The sequence below is a fragment of the Pogoniulus pusillus genome, chromosome 11 (genome assembly GCF_015220805.1).
Source record: "Pogoniulus pusillus isolate bPogPus1 chromosome 11, bPogPus1.pri, whole genome shotgun sequence".
NCBI classification, from domain to species: Eukaryota; Metazoa; Chordata; class Aves; order Piciformes; family Lybiidae; genus Pogoniulus; species Pogoniulus pusillus.
Window position 1 is genome coordinate 13,207,709 of NC_087274.1, and position 20,133 is coordinate 13,227,841.

Genomic DNA, 20,133 nt, shown 5'->3' on the forward strand with positions numbered 1-20,133 from the left:
CGGATGCCAAGGGCAAGAGGGGCTGGGGAGCTGAAACGCGTCGAAGGCAGGCAGAGGGAGTAGCTGCGGTGGAGTTTCCGCAGCCAAAGCTGTGCGTGCCAGCGGCAGCGGGAAACTCGCAGGCTGGGTGACAAGTGTTGTGGCCTCTCCTTAGCTCTCTTGCTGCCTTAATGGGTCCTGGGTGACTCTGCAACCAAGGTCTCATTCAATCCAGGAAGAGCTGAATCCCAGGGATATATGTCAGGCCAGCACTTTCCACTTCTCTTTCAGTGAATGGACACCTATAAATTTTCCAGGGGCAGTGGTACAGCACATGCCTCTGCTGCAGCCACTTCCATGGCCTCCTTAAAGCAGCCCAGGGCCCAGAGAAATTCATTACACTCAGCAATTAGCAGTGATGAGGGTGAGCTCATGGACCTCTTCACTGCCAAGGACACAGTACAAAGCACATCAGCCCTAGTTGAGGCAAGAGAGTCAAATTACTGGTGATAAACAGATCTGTACATAGATTCTTAGAATGGTTTGGGTTGGAAGGGACCCTGAAAGTCATCTAGTTCCAATTGCCCTGCCAGCTCCCACTAGCCCAGGTTGCTCATCCAACCTGGTCTTGTGGAACTCTAGGGAGGAGGCATCCACAACCTCCCTGGGCAACCTGTTCTGGTGTCTCACCACCCTTACTGGAAAGAAATTCTTCCTAATGTCCAGTCTCAGTCTCCCTCTTCCAGCTCAAAGTCACCAGCCCTTGCTCTGTCACTCCAAGCCCTTGTCAAAAGTCCCTACCCAGCTCTCAGGTACTGGAAAGCTGCTGTAAGGTCTCTCTGGAGCCTTCTCTTCTCCAAGCTGAGCAACCCCAGGTCTCTCAGTTCATCCCCATAGGGGAGGCTCTCCAATCCTCTGATCATCTTTGTTGTCTTCTCTGGACCCACTCTAGCATTTCGATGTCCTTATTTTTTCCAAATGTCAACCCACTTTACACCCCTTTCTTTAACAGGGAAGCTATGGAATGAAGGGAAAAGCAAACCTGGGAGCCTTCATGGCTGCCTGGTTCTCTCAGCAGGGCTGGCTGAGCTCTGGTTGCTATTATTAGCGCCAGGCTTCTTGTTGTTATTATTATTGTTATGATTATATGCATTTCATTCTCTTTGGGTTAATGAATAATTTATGACCCCTGTCTCCATTCCCCCCCTACACCCCTCCTCTTTTCAATGAATTCCTATCCAAGGGAGACTTGCTGAATAATTTGGATCATTCCGTTCCTCCAGCACGTGGGGCTGCCCACAAATTGTTCCCCTTTCCCCTGCTTTTGGAGGGGGTGTTCATCGGTCACCCAAACCTGGGGGGTTTCTTTGGTTGCCCCAAGCATGTGATGGGCTGTCTGGGGTTTTGTTGGGATATTTTTTTTGTTTCCTTCTTTCTCTCTTTTTCTTTTTTTTTTCCTCCCCTGTTGTTTTTAATGGCTGAGGTGAAACTTCACGGAGTGGGGATGAACAAACGCCTCGTTTTGGGGAGCTGGATCGGTGGCGAAATCTTCTCGGCAGGGGTTTTGTTCTGTGACTTGTTTGGTGGCTTCCTGAGGCTTGTGAAAAGCAAAGGCGAGGGAGCTTGTGAAATGTTGTTTCAATGTTTGAGCTGCATGGCTGTTTTTTGACGTTTGATTTGATCAAAATAATTATGCAGCTGAATATTAAGCTTTTGCTTACTCAGTGCTAACGAGAGAATGCGGTATTAGACCTGCTTCTCTGCCTGAAACCCTGGGGAGCAAGTGAATTTTGAAGAGCCTGGCACTTGGGGATGATTGTGACCTACTCTAGGTGATCCTGCTGTGGCAGGGAGGTTGGACTCAATGATCTTTCAAGGTCCCTTCCAATCCTTAACACTTTGTGAAAATCAGCTGCCTGTATTAACTTAGCTGTGTCCAACAAGGCTGGTTTGGGGAATTTGCAATGCCCTGATCATGCATGCACCATGGAATCATGGATCATGGAATTGCTTAGGCTGGAAGAGACCTTTCAGATCATCAAGTCCAACCATTAGAATCATAGAATCAGTCAGGGTTGGAAGGGATCACAAGGATCATCTAGTTCCAATCTCCCTGCCACGGACAGGGTCACCTCATACTAGATCAGTCTGTATAGAGCCTCATCCAGCCTGGTCTCCAGGTATGGGCCTTCCACCACCTCCCTGGGAAACCCATTCCAGGGTTTCACCATCGTCATGATGGAGAACCTCTTCCTAGCATCCAGTCTGAATCTACCCATTTCTAGCTTTGTTCTATTCCCTGTAGTCCTCATATGTCAGCACTGCCAGGCCACCACTAAACCATGGCCCTCAGCACCGCATCTCCACGGCTCATCCATCTCGTGAAAGCACCATGGTTCCAGTCAGGCTCCAAGCACAATAGAGACACATTGCCAGGCATACAGATGAGGGCAAGCACTGCTTCTTGCTCTGCTGCTGGAAAGGGTTGGCACACCACTGCTGGTACCCACAGTTCATCTGGGAGGCCTCCACTTGGGCAAATCCCAGCAGATTCGCTGCAAGATCCGTGAGTATCATTAGGCTGTGTCATGCTCAGCTACAGAAAATGATGGATACCAAAATTGTACTGGTCCACAGCCCTCCTTGACCCTCCCTCTATTAGGCTGAGTGATGTGTTGTGCCCTAAAATACCTTGGCATAACTCCAGGTTCACAGAATCACAGAATCACAGACTGGTAAGTATCAGAAGGAATCCTTGGAGATCACTGAGTCCAACTTCCCTGCCAGAGCACGTTCACCTAGGGCAGGTTGAACATGATGGTGTCCAGGTGGGATTTGAATGACTCCAAAGAAGGGATCTTCACCATCACCTCTCAGGGCAGCCTGTTCCAGTGCTCTGTCACCCTCAAAGTGAAGAAGTTTCTCTTCATGTTTAGACAGAACTTCTTATGTTCCAGTTTGATGCTGTTACCCTTTGTCCTGTCACTGGATACCAGACTGGTTCCATCCTCCTGACACCCACCCTTGAAGTATTTATAAGCATTGGTAAGATCCCCCCTCAGCCTTCTCCTCTCCAGGCTAAAAAGCCCCAAGCCTCTCACCCTTTCTTCCTAAGAGAGACATTCTAGACTCTTAATCATCTTTCCTGTACCCTCTCCAGCAGTTTTCTGTCCTTCTTAAACCGGGGAGCCCAAAACTTTACACTGCAGATGAACCTCACCAGGGCAGAGCAGAGGTTGAATTCACCTGGGAACGAACAGGGCTGAGCATGACCACTCCAGCTCAGACCTCTTCGGTACGCAGCGCTCCCATTGCGACCCCACAGACAGCAGAGCATCCAACACCCTTCCCTACGACGAGCACAGAGGACAACCTTCTGGGGACCAGAGCAGCTGAGGGCAGAGAGCTGAAGCAGCTCATCCCCTCCCTGCCCCGTGCTGCCTGCTCAGCCCCGATTTACGAGCGGCATGTGAAGGAGAGGCACCGGGGCCGCTGGGCTGAACAATGCAGGAATATTAGCCGAGTTACAAAAACAAACAACCCATACCCCGCCGGGAGCCCGTTTCATTTATCTTCTTTTGTCCACTTTTGCTTCAGCGTGAAAGTCGCCCTTTCAAGCCCAGCAGTTGTGTTCCAGCCCCGGCGGGTAGCTGATCCAAAGCCTTACACCGCGAAGCTTCCCAATGGCCCTGTTTGCACAGTTCAATTCATTCCTAAATATGCAGTGGAGTTTCCCCTCCCTCCTGCCCTCCCTCCCGGCTTTTTTTTCCCCTTTTCTCTCTCTCTCTTTCTCTCTCTCTCTTTTTTTTTTTTTTCAGCCCAAGAGCCCAGGGCGTAAAGCACAGGGCTGGGGATAGTGGTGCACAGAGCCTTTGTGTGCAAACACAAGCTGCTGTTTGTATTTGCCTTCAGACTGTCAGAGCTCAATTGTGCACCCTGCAAGACTGGCTACCAGTCTGCTTTCAATATCCGCTGGGCCAGCCCTTGCTGCCAGAGGGACGCTCCCCCCTTTCCCCGGCTGCTTTGAAGCAAAGTGATTTAATTTCATGAGACTTTGGGTTAATCACGTTACAATCTCCCAACATTAAGCAGAACTGACTCCCTATTGCAAAAGGGCGGGCGGACAACGCAGTAAACAGCCCAGCTCGGGACAGCCTGCGAGGCCAGAGGAAGGAGCTGCGCACCAGGGCTGCCTGCGTGGTTCTGCACCACTTGTCAGATGGGGCTGGAGAACAACAGCTGCTTGCCAGCGCCAGGAGGGAGCAGCAAGCTTTGGCCGTCCTGCGGGTGTCCTGCTAAGTCAGGCTGCTCATTTCCTGCACCGCGGTGGCTGATTTGTTAAACCAGACCTTCTAAGAGGGCTGGAGCACCTGTCTTATGAAAACAGGCTGGGAGAGTCAGGGCTGTTCAGCCTGGAGAAGAGAAGGCTCTGAGGACACCTTAGAGTTGCATTTCAATATCTGAAGGGGGCCTGCAGGAAAGCTGGGGAGTGACTGTTTAGAAGGGCCTGTAGGGAAAAGATGAGGAGCAATGGTTTGAAACTGGAGCAGGAGAGGCTTAGGTTGGACATCAGGAGGAAGCTCTGCACAATGAGGGTGGTGAAACACTGGAACAGGTTGCCCAGGGGTGCAATAAAGACCCTGTCCCTGGAGAAACTCAATCTCAGACTTGCTGAAGCCCTGAGCAACCTGGTCTAGTTGGAGATGTCCCAGCTGGCTGCAGGGGGTTTGCACAAGATGACCTTTGAGGGTCCCTTCCAACCTAGTGCAATCTGTGAATGTGTGAATCTTCCATCCATAGTCTGACCTTCCTTCCTGTCCTGTTTGCAGTCTCTTAATGTCTCTTAGATATCCCTCAGGACTGGATTAGCTTCTGGGACAGGCTTCTTCTGGTTCTGCATTAATTCACACTGCCATGATCAGTGATGCTGGGAGATCTGTGGCTCCTCTGGGAAGGTCTGTCATGAGGAAGAGGAGGATGGGAACAGGGAGATCCAGATCTTTCCTACTCACACCATCTCACTCACTCCTTCCCACCTCACTACATCTGTGACCTGGCTCTTCACAGAGCATCTTCTGATCAACACTACACCCTGAAGGGAAGTACTTTTGGGGCTGTGAGAGTAAACCAAGATGCTGGCACCAAACAACCCCCAGTGGATGCAAAAACTCCCTTTTTGCCATCACATCTGCTGCCCTTGCTCTTTCCATCCATTATGGTCTGATTGTCTGAGGCTGGACCCTAAATACCCAGACATCTGACATTAAGAGTCATTAATTTGCCCCATGGAGCTGCCACAAAATTTGTCCCGCTCACTCAAAATGAAGCATGGATCACGACGCTCCATGCAGCGCCACAGAGTGCAGCCTGGTAGGGATCTGGGTGATGGATGACTCTGAAATACCACAGGGAAGATGACACAGACTTCTCATCCATCTTCCCATCCAAATCTGTGAGGTTAGCGTACACAGAGATGTGTAAAGATGGTGATCAGGGACAGAACAGCTGGGCTTCTCCTCCTGCAAGCTGGGAGCTCACAGACCCAGCACGGATATGGCACAGAGCCCAGAGAGCAAATGCAGGGAGCAGGGACTGCTGAGCCAGCAGCTCTCCTCCTGCTTTTTTCTTCTCTGCTTCCCACCTAGGATGGGTGTGGAAAGAAATCTCTGCACTTCCTAGCATCCTGAAAAAACGGGGAGTGCTCTTCCTGCTCCCTCATGCACCATCATTGAATCTTCATCTCCTTTTTTTCCTCATCAGAAAGCAGTTTCCATCCCAGCAACTCCCCCACAACAGGTCAAACAGAATCTGTTTGCTGTAAAACAAAGTTGCAGAGCCCAGCTGCTCAATGCCCTGGCTGCTCCTGCCTCTCATGTTGCTGTTACCTTTTTCCAGGTGAATTTGGGGCTGTTGGATATAGGCTTCTGACTCTTCACCTTCTCCCCAGGCAGGGGAGATGTGGCAGCTTTGATCCTCAAGCAGGAAAAAGTTTCTTTCAGAGCCATTCCAGAGGTTCTCATCACGACCTGCACCAAGATTCCCTCTCCTCTGCCCTCACAGTTTCTTCCTCACTGCTCATTTTCGGCAGAAGATGTCAAAGGTCCTCTGGGCTCCTCCAGCCCCAGGGGCACATCGCAGGAGCAGGGCTGGGGGCTGCAATCCCCCACTGCAGCAATCCAGGACACCCTGCCCCTATGCTGGGCTTTGTGCAAGAGGGCATCCCTCTCCTGGTGCGTCCACAACCTGGGTGACAAGAAGTGGGCAAAGACAGAGGTTCTGCCAGCCCATAACCCTTAATGAAATAATTCAGAAAGACCCTGCACCTCAAGAAGAGTTTAAATAAGAGGTTTTGTCCTCCTCCACCCTCCAATCTTCTACCAAGAACTTGTCACTGCAGGGATAACAGTTGGGCTGCATGATCTTAAAGATCTTTTCCAACCAAAGCAGACTGATGCTATGAGGGAGAGGCAGGTACAATTTTCAGCCCTCACATCATTCACAAGACACTTTGAAAGAGTTTGAAAGGAAAACTCCCCCTGGCACCCCCCCTGCTCTCATAGCTGTGTGGGGGACATGAAACTGGGCTCTTGCTTTGCATGCTGCACAACCCAGCCATGCACAGATCTCTTTGCAGAGGAGATGCAGCTTGTGAGCAGCAGCAATTTTGTGCCTGTGGGTGCAGCAGTCCCAGTGTCAGCCGAGACCTTGGAGTGCCCTGCACCATCCTCACTGAGCCTCAGGATAAAGCAATGTCTCTGCTCACATCACTCCCGCAGTTTTGAAGCTCCAAACTCCACTAAAACCAGCTCTGCTCGAAATCAATCCATCAATCAAGCTCCCAGCTCAGCTGTGTGCCTCCTCCAGTCCCAACACACTGCTGACACAGGAGCTTGCCAGGTCAGAACCTGTTTCTTTAGCACCTACCAAAAAAAGGCAAGGTTTTGTTCCTTCTAACCAGATAATCACCTGCCTTCTACTGACCCTAATGCAAAGTCACAGCCAGCGTGTGCCCAAGCCCCTTCTATGCCGCTGATCCCCGCTGCAGACAGGGGATGGAGCAAGAGCAGCCAAGCCTCCACGGCAGCAAGCGCTCAGAGCAGGAAAAGCCTCCCTGTCTCCTTATCAGTCCCAAGGGCATCCTAATCCCCCTATAAATGAAAGCTATTATACAGATATCTTTTTAAAAGCCTGCCCATCAGCTCAGCCAAACTGTCCCGTCCCAGCCCTCGGGACGGACTTTTGGAGCGTGGTTAGAAGGGGTGAATACAGTGCCACTGGGCAGAGCTGGATTTGCACCAGGTGAGGATCTGGCCCAGTTCTTCCTGAGCTGTGCTTTGATTCCCACTCGGCACAGAGCCCTCTTCCCATGCCACCGGGCAGCAGAGCCAGGCTGAGCCCCTTTAGCGTGCCAGGCTCCCTGGCTCCGTCACGCTGGAAGCAGCAGGGATCTGGCAGGGATGCACTGGGAGGGGAGCTTGGGTTATTCAAAGGAAATATCCCCTGCTGATTGCAGTGGCAAAGGCCAAACGGCAGCCAGAGACACCCTGGGGACGAAGCAGATGTGACTGGTGGGTTCTGTCACTGCCCAATCCTTTCCCTAGGTCTAAGCCATTTGCAGGGGCTGATCCTGGAAGCAAAACCTCTGTTTGCCCTGCTGCTGCCTAGAAAATCAGGAGGATCTATTGGGTGCAACCATGAATAAGTTGTCTGACTGGGGTCAAGTCCAAGAGCTGTGAAGCCCTGCCTTATGTTAAGGGCTCAGGCTTAGACACATAGAATTGTTTTGGTAGGCAAAGACTTCTGCAATCATCAAGTCCAGCTGTCAACAAGACACCACCATGGCCTTTAAACTATGTTCCCAAGAGCCATGGCCACACATTTCTTGAACAACTCCAGAGATGGGGACTCCACCACCTCCCTGGGCAGCCTGTTCTGATACAGTGAGGATTGGTGTGTCCTGCACTGCTGGAAGCTCAGTCAGTGCTCTCTAGGAAAGGTTGGATCTTGTGTTTGGTAAGTCCTGGGGTCAGTTTGGGTTTGTTTCTGCCATTCAACAGCAAAATGTGCACATCTGCATGCTGTGAAGACAAACAGAGTGGCTCAAATATCTCCTTCACCCTGCATGTCCACCAAAGCAAAACTGGTTGGGAAAGAAACTCATCACACCAACCCAAAATCCTTCAGAAGGTCTCCAGAAAAACTCTGCTTGCACAGCCCAAGTCCAGCATGCAGTATCCCACAATAAGCACAAGAGCTTCCAAAAGCTCTGTACCAAAAAAGTAGGGTATCCCAGAAGGGAGGCAGGAGAGACCTAGAGGCCAAGAAATCAACAACCCTCTGTGGTCAGGAAGTTCATCCCCAAAGATGAGGGGGAGATACGTGGAGAAATGTGTGGACATGGCACCTGGGGACATGGTTTAATGGCCATGGTGGTGTTAGGTCAGTGGTTAAACTCAATGATCTTAGAGAGCTCTTCCAACCAGAACAGTTCTGTGATTCTATGGAGCATCTCACTGTGCTAGTTTGAAGCAAGCTGGAATGTTTTGGTACAAGAACTAGATAACAGGCAGTGAAATGAAAACAATTGATGTCAACTTCTCTCACAGTCTCGCTGAGAACTCTGGGAAGAAGAAAGACTTTTTCTCCATTTTGTCTCTCACTCTTGCTTTTGCCTTAGACCTGGTCACATCTCATTAACCCTTCTCCCACTAACCCTGCTCCCTAACCTCTTGGCTGCACCTCTTTTCTTCCTGAGAACTGGGGTAAGGTTGAGAGGGCCGGGGGGAGGTGTTGGGGTGGTTTGAGAGCCCCTCCTGGGGACTCAGGTTTCTGGGAGGGGAGTTGTGCTTCTGTATTGTTTATCCTTTGTATATTTCTGTATATAATTGTATAGAACAGTATATATTGTAAATAGCTGCTTGTAAATTCTGCTAGCTGTAAATAAATTGCTTCATCGATATTCCCAGGGTCCGTCTGAGTTAGCTGGGGCAAATACAAAGTGTGGGGGGGGCGGGGTAACCCCCAAACCATCACACTCACCTTACAGACTCATAGACTGCTTTAGATTGGAAGGGACCTTTAAGATCATCCAGTTCCAAACCCCTGCCATAGGCAGGGACACCTCCCACTAGAACAGCTCACTCAAAGCCTCATCCAACCTGGCCTTGAACACCTCCAGGCAGGGAGCAGCCACAACCTTCCTGGGCAACCTGTGCCAGTGTCTCACCACCCTCACTGAAAGAACTTCTTCCTAACATCCAGTTTCAATCTCCCCTCTGCCAGTTTAAACCCATTCCTCCTCATCCTGTCATTGCAAATCCTTGTCAGTAGTCCCTCCCCAGCCCTCCTATAGGCCCCCTTCAGATACTGAAAGGCTGCTCCAAGATCAATGCCTGAGAAAAGCATCCTCTCCATCTTCTCCTAGTTGGGTCCTGGGCCTTGAGATTGAAGTCCTACCACTGGGACTATGAAGACAGGCTCCTGTGTCCCAGCTGCTCTCACCACACAGCCAGGTAGGAGATGCAAAACCCTGGCAGCCTCTTCACAAGCAGGATCCCTGCAGGCAGCAGATCGAGGAGGCAGCAGACCGAGGAGCCCCTTGGTGCTTCTTGCTCCATCCTCAGTGAGGCAGCACTGGGGATGCTCACGGGGAGCTTGTGGAGGAGAGGCCAGCGAAGGCTGAATGAGGATGACATGCTTTGGCCCAGAAAGAGGAGGGCAGAGATTAGCTGTGGACAAGATGAAGGGAAGGCAAGTGTCCAACCCAGAGTGCCAAGCCTGGTTTTGTTTTAGCCTTAACTGCGCCTTTTTTGTTTGTTTGTTTGTGGGTGTAAAAACCTTTCTGTTGGAAATCAGTTTAACTTTAAGCTTCCTGAGAAGAAAAGCCTGTGAGAAAGCTCTGCCCAGGCAAGGCCCTACTTGGGAGCCTACAATGGGAGTCTCAGCAGCTTACGGGCCCATATTTCTATGGCTACAGCACCCATCTGCTCAGCAATACAGCCTTACCCACAGCTTCTGCAATTCCCCGTGCTGAGCAACATGCTGAGCAACCCAAGAGGATCCACAGCTCCATGGATGGCTCATGGTGCTGCAAGAGATGAGCCAGGGCTGGGGTACAAAGGACTCAGCTCCATGGATGGCTCATGGTGCTGCAGGAGATGAGCCAGGGCTGGGGTACAAAGGACTCAGCTCCATGGATGGCTCATGGTGCTGCAAGTGATGAGCCAGGGCTGGGGAACAAAGGACTCACAGCTCCATGGTGCCACAGGAGGTCCAACTCTCAGTGTCTGTTTCAGTTGCTGGCTGGTGCCATGTTGCTGGAGAAGCTGCCCCAGTCATGGTGTTTCCCCAGACACAGGGATGTCCTGATACCACTCCACCCTTTCCTTACCCCAGAGCCAAAGCATTTTGTGCAAGCAGAAACTGAGGCATGGGGTGACAAGACAAGGCTGTCTGTCAGGAATGGTGACTATCCCAAACATTCTCAGAAGGTAGGAGCACACAGCAGCTCCAAAATCCACCAGTCAGCCTTGTCTGGATGGCTCAAGCTGGGGATGAAGTTTCACTGTGCTGCCTCAGGCGACAGCATCTGTCTGAGACAGGTGGAGAGGACCATGCCCTGGGAGTCCTGCAGGGGCATCTGGGGGGTCCTGCATGGGCATGTCCATCCTACGTGGTCACCTTGAATCTGCTGCTCAGAGCCCCTTTGGTTGGGTGAGAAATGTCACTGCGTTACAAGGTGAGAAGGGATGCTTGCAACCTTCCCCATCCCTCTGGAAGAGCTTAGGGGGGAAAATGCCAGGAATACCCAGACTCCACCTCTTCTCACAGAGGGATTTGTAAGGCAACCTATGCCCTCTATCTGACTGCCATCCCACCATGGTGCCAGGAACACAAGGGAAAGAGGATGCAATGGATGTAGCCCTGCCTGCTCTAATGGTCTTGCCCACGCTCCACTTCGTTCCTTCTGTCCTACTCTGAGATGGATCTATTTGCAGAGCCCTGAATGGCCACAGGAGAGGAGGAGACAGAAAGAACATCTTCCACAAGCCTAGGCCTTCCTGGTCTGATGGGTCTTAGCCACCACAAGCTGTGGGCTGGATTTGATGATCAGAGATCTCTTCCAGCCTCAACAGTTCTGTGATCCTGTGATTCTGTGATTGTCACTTACTGGTGGCCCCGGGACTTGTCCTGACTCCTCACTCACCTGCATGCTCCTGGGATTCCTTAACATTACAGACAAGCACCAGGGACTTCATTGTGAGCTGAGCAACATCTGCAGGCATGCTCTGGTGGGCCTGAAGACATCAGTCACCACCATCTTGACTCCTTGTCCCACTTGGAGACCAAGAGGAATGAGAAGGAACCATCCCATAGGGCTATCCAACAGCCTGCAGTGCCAACCCTGTGGAAAACATTTTTGGGTGGGATGAGAACATACAGACTTCTAAAGTGGAGGTGATTAGCACAGGCTAAAGAAAAGTGGTCACCTATGTTTAGTAAAGGACTCCAGGGACTTCCTGAGATGAAGTCTTACAGACTTTAGATGCCTTTACAGGACCAGAGAGAGAAGAGCTTGCTGCCATGGAAAAGACAAGGGGTGATGGGGACAAGTCACTTCTAGGGAGATTCCAACTGGAATTCAGAACATTTTTCCCCTGAAGAACATTTGAAGATTGGAATAACCTCCCAAGGGAAGTGGTGGATTCCCCTATATTGAACAGTTTCAAGATTCAGCTTGACAGAGTGCTGGGCCAGCTCAATTCAACTACACTACCATCCAGAAAGGTTGGCACAGATGATCCTTGGGGGCATTCTGTGATCATGAGATTTGGTTCTCCTGGCTGTGATGAGGATGGAGGGGAGCCCACAGGCTCAGATACCTCCCTGGAGAAGATAAAACCCCAGGAGGTTTGTCTGGAAAGAAGTTTTCATTGAAAATATTTGGCAAGCTGCTCTCCAGTAGTTCTTGGTCCCTTCTGTGCCTGAGATGAAGTTTCCTTTTTAGCTGGAGGAAGAGACTCTCTGGCAAACTGCTCTGACATGAGACACATCCCAGCCTGGGAAGCCTCCCGCAGCGCACACAACGGAGCAGAGCAGAGCCTGTCTAACACCAGGCTCCATGAGTGGTTTGTGCCAAATCCCCTATCTGAAAACACAAGATGTTTCCTTTCCCTCGCTGCAGTTGCACTTGTTATTGTTAAAGGCTCTCCAGGCATCACCCAGGGCCAAGATTCGGGAGGCGCCCAGCACCTGCAGACACCATTGACGTCAGACACACGTGCAGGTGCTGGGCGCATCTCCTGGCTGGGGAGCCAGGGCTGGGGAGCACCAGGCCAGCGCTGGGAACGCAGTCTGGAGGTCATTCTCAACATGCCTGTTAGCAGCCTGCAGGCTGGGTTTGCTGTTGCTGGCCAGGGCAAGTGCAAAGACGTTTATGGGAGATAAAGGGAGTATCTCAAAGCAACGCTTGTCCCTGTGCAGTCCCAAGCACTCTGGATTAATGAGAAATCATAGAATCATCAAATTGGTTTGACTGGAAAAGACCTCCAAGTTCATCACATCCAAACATTGACATGAAACCTTCACGACCATTAAACCATGTCTTGAAGTGCCATGATCCCAGGTTGCTTGAACATCTCCAGAGATGGGGACTCCACCACCTCTCTGGGCAGCCTGTTACATTCTCTAAGGCCATTCCAACCTCCTATTTTATCTTAACTCAGTACTTCTGAGCCCGTGCACTCTCGCCTGTCCATGGCTTATGTTCCAGTATTTCAAGTTCCAATAGCTGTACCATTCCAACACCTGACCACTCTTGCAGCAAAGTTGTTTTTTTTAACCTCTAACCTAAACCTCCCCTGTCACCACCTCAGGCCATTTCCTCCTCTTCTATTAGATGATACTAAAGAGAACAGACCATCCCCACCTCACTGAACCCTCTTTCAGGAGACTGTAGAGAGCCATGAGGTCTCCCCTCAGCCTCCTCTTCATGGAGTATCCCAAAGCGATGCTTATCCCTGTACAGTTCCAGCACTCAAAATGACACAGTGGTTTATGAGAAATCATGCAATGGTGTTGGTTGTGTTTTGTTGACCTCACTAAATCCAGCTGAAGCCCCTGCCTGCATTTCCATGTGTCTACACAAACTCATCAGCAACTGAATTCTCACAGCACTTTAGTTCAAGCCTTTCCCAGCTGCAATCTCCTCTCACAGGGGAGCTGGAAGCTTCAGCAGAACGAACTGGGTTGGAGATGTGAAGTTTGGGCTGGACCAATGCTGAGCAAACGGAGCCAGCCCAACGGTGCTGGAGAGAGGGAGGATGGAGAACAGACCTCCAAGCTTGCCTCCAAGCTGTGTCCTCCCTGGAGCATGTTAGCTGCCAGGCGCCCAGCCAAATCCGGACTGTAAGGCCAAGCTCTACGTGGATGAGTTATTTGCCAGGTAAAGCTGATGGGAACCCAAATCTGTGAAACATTCTGCTGGCCAAGCTCCTTCTGCAGGAGCAGGACCCTGGAGAACATCTCCTTGAGCCAGGCCCTGTTCTTCCGCTGTGCAGTGCCCAGGCTCCTGCAGGCAGCGAGAAGTGATAAAGAAAAATTAGATCTGGCTGATGGGAAATGTTCCCGTGGGAAATTTTGACTTTTTGTCACAACCTCCAGCTCATTTTTTTTTTTGTTTGTTTGTTTGTTTGGGTGGGAGTTTCTTTTTTTTTTTTCAGCCCCAAATAAGCATGAATAGGAACAAAGATTTAGTTTTGGCAGGGGAAAAGAAGCTTACCAAAAAAAGGGAAAAAAAAAATCCAAATTTTTAAGTGAACCAGACACTTTCTGTCATTTTTTTTTTTCCTCTCTGGTTGGAAAACAAACAAAACAAACAAAAAGAAAAAGAAAAAGAAAAAGAAAAGAAAAAAAGAAAACCACCAATTTTCTAGAAAGAAAAATTTAAAAAAAAAATAAGAAGGGGGGGGGGGGGAAGGGGGGATGGGGCAAATTTAGTGAGAATTTTGTAATCAGTTCTCACACCTGTGAGATTCAAGGGGAAATAATCTGAAACGATTTTTCGTGAATCTATGATTCTGTTAAAAATCAATTCAGCTGATTTTGGCTGCTTCGCCTACCCCCTCACCAGCACGGCTCGGGAGGGTCTGGTTTCCCCCTCAAGCTATTGAAGATCCATCCGACACGCAGCCAGCACCATCGCCACTAACACATGGCTCATTCCCCAGCTCACGATGTGTCCGCAGCTCCGTGGTGACCACGGAGCTTGACTTTCTCCCTGGACGCAGGAAAGAAACCAGGGTGGGCCGATGGTCATGAGCAAGTGGATGGGAGTTGAATAGGGTTATTGTGACCTTTATCTGGGGGGATTATTCCAGTCAGTGTGGGCTTGGCAGAAGCAACGTAGTTGTTAGGGGGTGACTGGGTTTGCAGGCTGATAGGTATAGCCTCAGGGTACGTGCAGCAGAAAGGGGTTGGGGAGAATTTGGTTTACCGGAGCTTCAGACTTGTAAAATACTCACTTCCCAGCAAAGCTGGTGGGGGAAAAAAAGGAAGAAATTGAGTGATTTTCGTTTGCAGAAAAAGGCAGATGAGGACTGTGCGCGGTCTGAAATGCAAAGCCTGGCACAAAAGTCACACATTTTTACTGGAAACTGGGAAACTCGTTTCCTTTTTATTGGAAATAGATTGGAAGGGAAAAGGATGGTGAAGTGTGCAGGGCCAGCAAAATAACTGAGCAGAAAGGTTTGCAAGGAGCAGTTCAGAATTCTGTGGAGCAAACCAAGGGTCCGAGAGCACCCCGAGATGCCACCACATTTTATGGCCCCGTCGATAGCTGTTTCCACACACAGGGTGCTCGTCCCTGCCTCTGGTAAGAGTCTGAGGCCTGGGGAGTTTGAGCCTAAGCACTCCCCTGCTCCCCTGGACCTGCTGCTGAGTAAGAGGCAGTACTGAGCTCGCCTGGGAAAGAATCAGGTCCCGGAGTCCCGTCCCCGGGACCCTGTCGGAACAAAAGAAAAGCAGACAGGGAGATAAACCCCGGCTCGCCGCTGTCAGCACATCCGAGCGTCACCCACCGATTTCCCCTCCGGGAACCGGCATCTCCCCACTGCTTCCCGCCGTCCCGGGGCCGCGCCTGCTCCGCCCCGGCGGGAGCCGAACGGAGGCTCCGGACCGAGCCGGGACAGCTCATCCCCACGCCGAGCCAGGCACCACCGCTTCCCCTGGTGTCACCGGGCTGCAGCAGCGGGCTCCTCGCTCCCAGATAACCCGCGCTCGTTGGTAGAGGCGGCAGCAGAGAAGTTGCACTGTCTGCACATCTGATTGTGATTTGGGGGAAAAAAATAGGAGAAGAAAACCAAAAACAAAATAAAACGGAAAAGAGGGCCCAACCCTAGCTGCTCGGCGAGAGGCTTTTATTCTTATCGTCGGAGCTGTGAAATGTTTTGCAAACGGGGCCGTGTTTTCCATGTAAACAAAACGGCGGCGTGCACCGGGGACGGAGTCGGCGGGGCCGGGGAAGCCGATCCGAGCTCTTGGCGAATCCCAGTTGCCGAGGATGGATCTCCCCCAGTCACCAGGACACAGTCCCAGGGGCTGGCCCCGGCCACACAAACCACGGAGAGCGGCCGCGCAGGGAGATCTATATGGGGAGCAGAGGATGGGAGGTCGAGAGGAGCCGTTGGTGGGATATACGGGGACTCAAAGGAGCCCCAAATCCTTCACCATCGACCGCCCCGGGCAGAAGCGAGGGATTCGCCGGCTCACTTCGGAGGCAGCCCGGAAGCTGAGGCTGTGCTACAGCCGTGATTCTCGCCCGAATCGGAACGAAACGAGTGCTCCCTGCCCGCCGTGGGGCTCGTTCAAGTCCCTGCCGCTCCGCCACCTCACCGTGGGGCCGCTCGCAAGCCCCGAGGATGCAGCGACGGGAGCCGCAGGCTTTGCCCCTCCAGTGCCCGGCAGCCTTCGCCCTCCGGGGAGGACCGAAGCCGGTCCCATGCGTCTACAGAGCCTTTTGTGCGAGCTGGAGGCTTTGCGGCGGGGCTCTGAGCCGCTGAGCTACCGGGGAGCTCCAGAATTCCCCGAATCGGATCCCCTCCCGTACTCTGCGGGACCCCATCCGGAAGCTGCCGGCTGCGGGAGACCCTTCCCGGCCAGCCGGGGCTCCTGAGCGCTTGTCCAGGCACGAATCGTGCTATCCCGGGCGCCTGAGTGTCCTTTCCGCTCTTTTCCGAGCTCCTTGGATTCTCCTGTCCCGTACTACCGAGTCCCCCTCTGCTGCATTCCTGCACTCCCGGTTGTTTCATGTCTCCCGTCCCACATCTCCGGGGCTATCGGTATCCTTTGCCCCAAGTGCCTGCGCCTCTCCGTCCCGGTGGTCCCCAGTTCCCCGTGCCCCCTGCTCTGAACCTCGGGGTCTCTCAGTGCTGTCACCAGTGCGTTACCGGCTCTTTCGGTGGCCCATCTCCTGCGCTTCCCAGTGCCTTCCCATCTCCTGCTCTGCGCTTCTGTGTCCCTCGGTGTCACTTTTTTTCCCCACGCTCCTCAGTGTCCTTGCCCTACCCTTCTTTTGTCCATCTCCTTGCGTGTCCCTATCCTGCTCCCTGTGTTCCTGGATGCCCCTGTACCTACTGCCGTCTCCCTGGATGTCCCCAAGCCTTTTGCTCCCCGTTGTCTGAGGGTCTCCTGCTGTGGATGTTCCCATCTTGCCTGGATGTTCCCATGCCTTTCATTCCCCGTTCATGATGATTCCTGGATGTCCCTATGCCTTTCACTCCCCGTTTCTTGCCGGGTCCCGGATGTTCCCGTGCCTTTCTCTCCCCATCCCTGAAGGTCCCTTGCAGAGTCCTGGATGTCTCTGTACTTTTGACTTCCCGACTCTAAACGTCCCTTGTCGTGTCCTGAATGTCCCCTGTTCTTGCCGTGGTCTGGATATCCCCTTGCCTTTTAATCCTTGTCCCTCAAGGTCCCTTGCAGAATCCTGAATGTCCCCATACTTTTCTCTCCTTGTTCTCTTGTCAACTTCTCTACCTCCATACGACTTTTTCTCCCTTTCCCTGAAGATTTGCTGCTGGGTCCTGGACATTCCCACGCCTTTCCCTCCCCGTCCTTTGCCGGATCCTGGATTTCTCCAAGCCTTTCCCTCTCTGTTCTCGAAGATATGCTGCCAAGTGCTGTGTCCCCTCATGTTTTTCCCTCCAAGCATGTCCCCATACCTTTCCCTCCCCGGCTCCCGCCGGCTCCCCCGCTTTCTTTCCATGCCTTCCAGGACGCTTCACTGCCCTCTCCCCATCTTTCCCCCCTCGCGTCCGTGCCCGGGACGTGGGACTCACCCACGCACTCGTTGGCCTCCCGGGCCGTCGCTCTCTGCCAGGGCCGGTCATAGTGGAAGGGCTTGCAGCGGTCGCACTCGGGGCCGGCCGTGTTGTGCTTGCAGTCGCACACCAAGCTGTCGTCGCGATCGCGGACGCATCGCGATGCATGGCCGTTACACTTGCATCGCCCGCCGACCTGCAAGTCAGAGACGGCGTAGAAGTAGGAATCGCGGGCCAGCTCCGAGTCGTCCTCGCTCTCGTCGCCGAAGGTGTGGAGGCGGCTGAAGGTCACCCTGATGTCGGTGGCCGTCACCCAGTCCTGCAGCACGGGCGAGTTGTCGAAGTCGTGGGCGGTGGGGCGGCCGTCCAGGGTGCTGAAGGCGATGAGGCCGCCGGAGAGGGGCCGCACGTCGGTGTGCGAGTCAGTGCAGACCGCCTCCTGCTCGTTCTGCTTAGTGATGGCGGCCCGGCTCGGCTTGTTGTACATCTTGCGGCACTGCGTGGAGTAGAACTGGAAGGGCACCCAGGTCTTGCCGTAGTCCATGGACTTGTGAATGGCCATGGACTCGGGGCGAGGCGAACAGAACTGCAGGCTGACGTAGGTCACCTCGAATTTCTTGCCCAGGGAGAGGGTGAGGGTGACATTCTGGGGGTACTGGACGTAGCTGTCGGACTGCCAGCAGGTCAGGTTGTGGGGGTTGTTGAGGTCGGTCAGGAAGGAGGGCGGGTGGGCGCGCTTGGGGTCGGAGGCGTTGCAAAGGTGGCAGGAGCGGACCTGCTCCTCACCCTTCTCCGTCACCACGCAGTACCGCGACGGCGGCTTCCCGCAGGTGCTCGACACCTTCACCTCCTTCCCGAAGGCCGAGTTGACGAAGTCGGGGATGCAGCGGCGGGGCAGCCCGTGCTCGTCATAGCAGGGGTCGGGCTGAGCCGTCTGCACGGCGAACATGCCCCCGCCGTGGTAGCCCCCGCGCAGGGGCTGCGCCAGCCAGGCGACCGCCAGCAGCAGGGCCAGCGCCGCCTCCGCGCCCCTCCGCGCCATCCTGCGCAACCTCCGCGATGGAGGGCGAGGAGGAGGAGGGGAGGAGGGGAGGAGGGGGCGGCGGCGGCGGAGGGGGGAAAGCCGCCGCTTTAGCGCGGAGCAGCTCGGCGGGGGAGACTTGGCCGACGGGACGTGGGGAGCAGCGGCTCAGGGAGCGCGGAGCATCTCCCGCCCCGCGGCCAGCCCCGCGGAGAAAAGGGGAGGCGGCGGCGGCTGCCGCACCACAAAAGTGCGGCGGGGCGGCGGGGCTGGGTCCCGCCTGCCTCCCGCCCCGGCTTCTCGTACGGAGGAGAATGACTGGCGGTCCCAGCCCCCGCCGCGGTTGAGGTCATGCTAAAGGAGTGACATCGCGCTGCAGGAACAGAACAACGACATCCACTGGCGGCTCAGCCAGAGACACGCACACGGCCGCGGGGAGGGCGGGGGTGGTGGGGGGAGAGGGATGGGAGAGGGACGGAGCCCGCCCCGAGGCGCTGTGGATGGGCCCCTCTCCTCCCCACAGCTCTATGCCCCCTCTGTGCCGGCGCCCCATCAGCTGGGGATGCTCCGTGGGCACGGGGTGGGGAAATCGGGGAGGAGAGGTCGGGAAAAGTCCCCACTCCTACCCACGGGAGGGACAGGAGCGGGTCCTCTCCCAGCTTCTCGCTGCTGGCCTTCCCTTCTCTTCCAGCCCTGACCTCCTCATTTGGATCGGGAAGGGGTGGCCGGGACAGAGCTATGGTCCAGTGCAGGGCCCCAGAGCCCACCTGGCACCGGCCCCCCTTCCTCGACATGGAGCCTTCACCCCCAGGAAAGAAAACTCGATGTCTGGGAAGTTGAACTGGGGGAAACCTCGAGCCCTTGGACACGACAGAGGAACTGTGAGGCCTGGCGACCCCTGGCAGGTTGGTTTCGGGGCAGATCTCGGTGAGGGGCGGTTTCTGCTGGGCAGCCCCGGGAACAGCCCGGGCATGAGGGCTGTGCGGTGCCTTTCGCTGCTTCCCTTAGGTCTGCAGCTTGTCGACGCTCCCCTTAAAGCCAACAAGAGTTTAAAGGTAGACCCTTTTCCTGCATCAGGCCGTACCCCAGCCCGGGTCTGCTCTTCATTCCCACCTCAGGGAACCCCAAGTAAGGGCAGGTAGCCCCTCGACGGTTGCTTCCCTTGGATCCGCTCCGGCTCGGCTCTACCCTGAGCGATGCCGGCCGATGTGCCAGTCCCGGGGCACGGTACTGAGACCCCGAAGAGATCATCCCTGAAGGGAACAGAGAGGTTTGCCTCCCGCGGCTCCCGGCCGCCCTGCTCGCTGCCTTCCCTCTCTCCTTCATTAAAAGGGCACTTTTATTTTTCCAACGGAGGTGCCCTCTCCCGGAGAGCTGCCCACGCTGTGTCACTCAATCAGCCGGGTCTTGGCACGGTGGCACGGTCCCCTCCCCGGGGAGCTCTGGCGGGGCGGCCCGAGGGGACGGGGGCTGCCCGGGCAGCGGCGAGCCCTGGACCGTCCTCCGCCCCCTCCCCTTCGCCCGCCCCTCTCCCCGCTTTGAATTCTTTGCCACCGAGCTGAATAAAAGTGGTTGTTGTAAATTGAATTAGTGCCTGATTAATCTGCTCCCGGGCCTGCTATCCCAGCGGGGTGTCTTTGGCAATGCAACCGCCTTCCCTGCAGGGCAGCGGGGCTTCGCAGCCTCCCTGCCCCCATCGCTCCCCCCGGAGTCCCCCAACCCGTCCCCCCAGCCCTGCCGCTGCCGGGATTTGTTAACTCTTCCCCGGAAAACAGCCCCTCCGTCCTGCTCCCGACACCCTGGATACTCGTCGGGGGT

The 20,133-nt window shown here is 54.0% G+C and overlaps 1 protein-coding gene and 1 long non-coding RNA gene across 2 annotated transcripts in view; one reads left to right on the forward strand and one right to left on the reverse strand.

Moving 5' to 3' along the window:
• NTN1 (netrin 1) overlaps positions 1-18,428 on the reverse strand; it is a 122,231-nt gene extending 103,803 nt beyond the window's left edge. Inside the window, exon 1 of the mRNA XM_064151110.1 lies at positions 17,313-18,428. Within this exon, the coding sequence (XP_064007180.1) occupies positions 17,313-18,336 (1,024 nt within the window). The 5' untranslated portion in view covers positions 18,337-18,428. The remainder of the gene's footprint in view (positions 1-17,312) is intronic.
• Positions 18,429-18,558: 130 nt separating this feature from the next.
• LOC135179378 (uncharacterized) lies at positions 18,559-19,902 on the forward strand. The gene is made up of 2 exons (XR_010303994.1): positions 18,559-19,220; positions 19,324-19,902. It is a non-coding gene; the product is annotated as an uncharacterized LOC135179378 (long non-coding RNA).
• Positions 19,903-20,133: the final 231 nt, after the last annotated feature.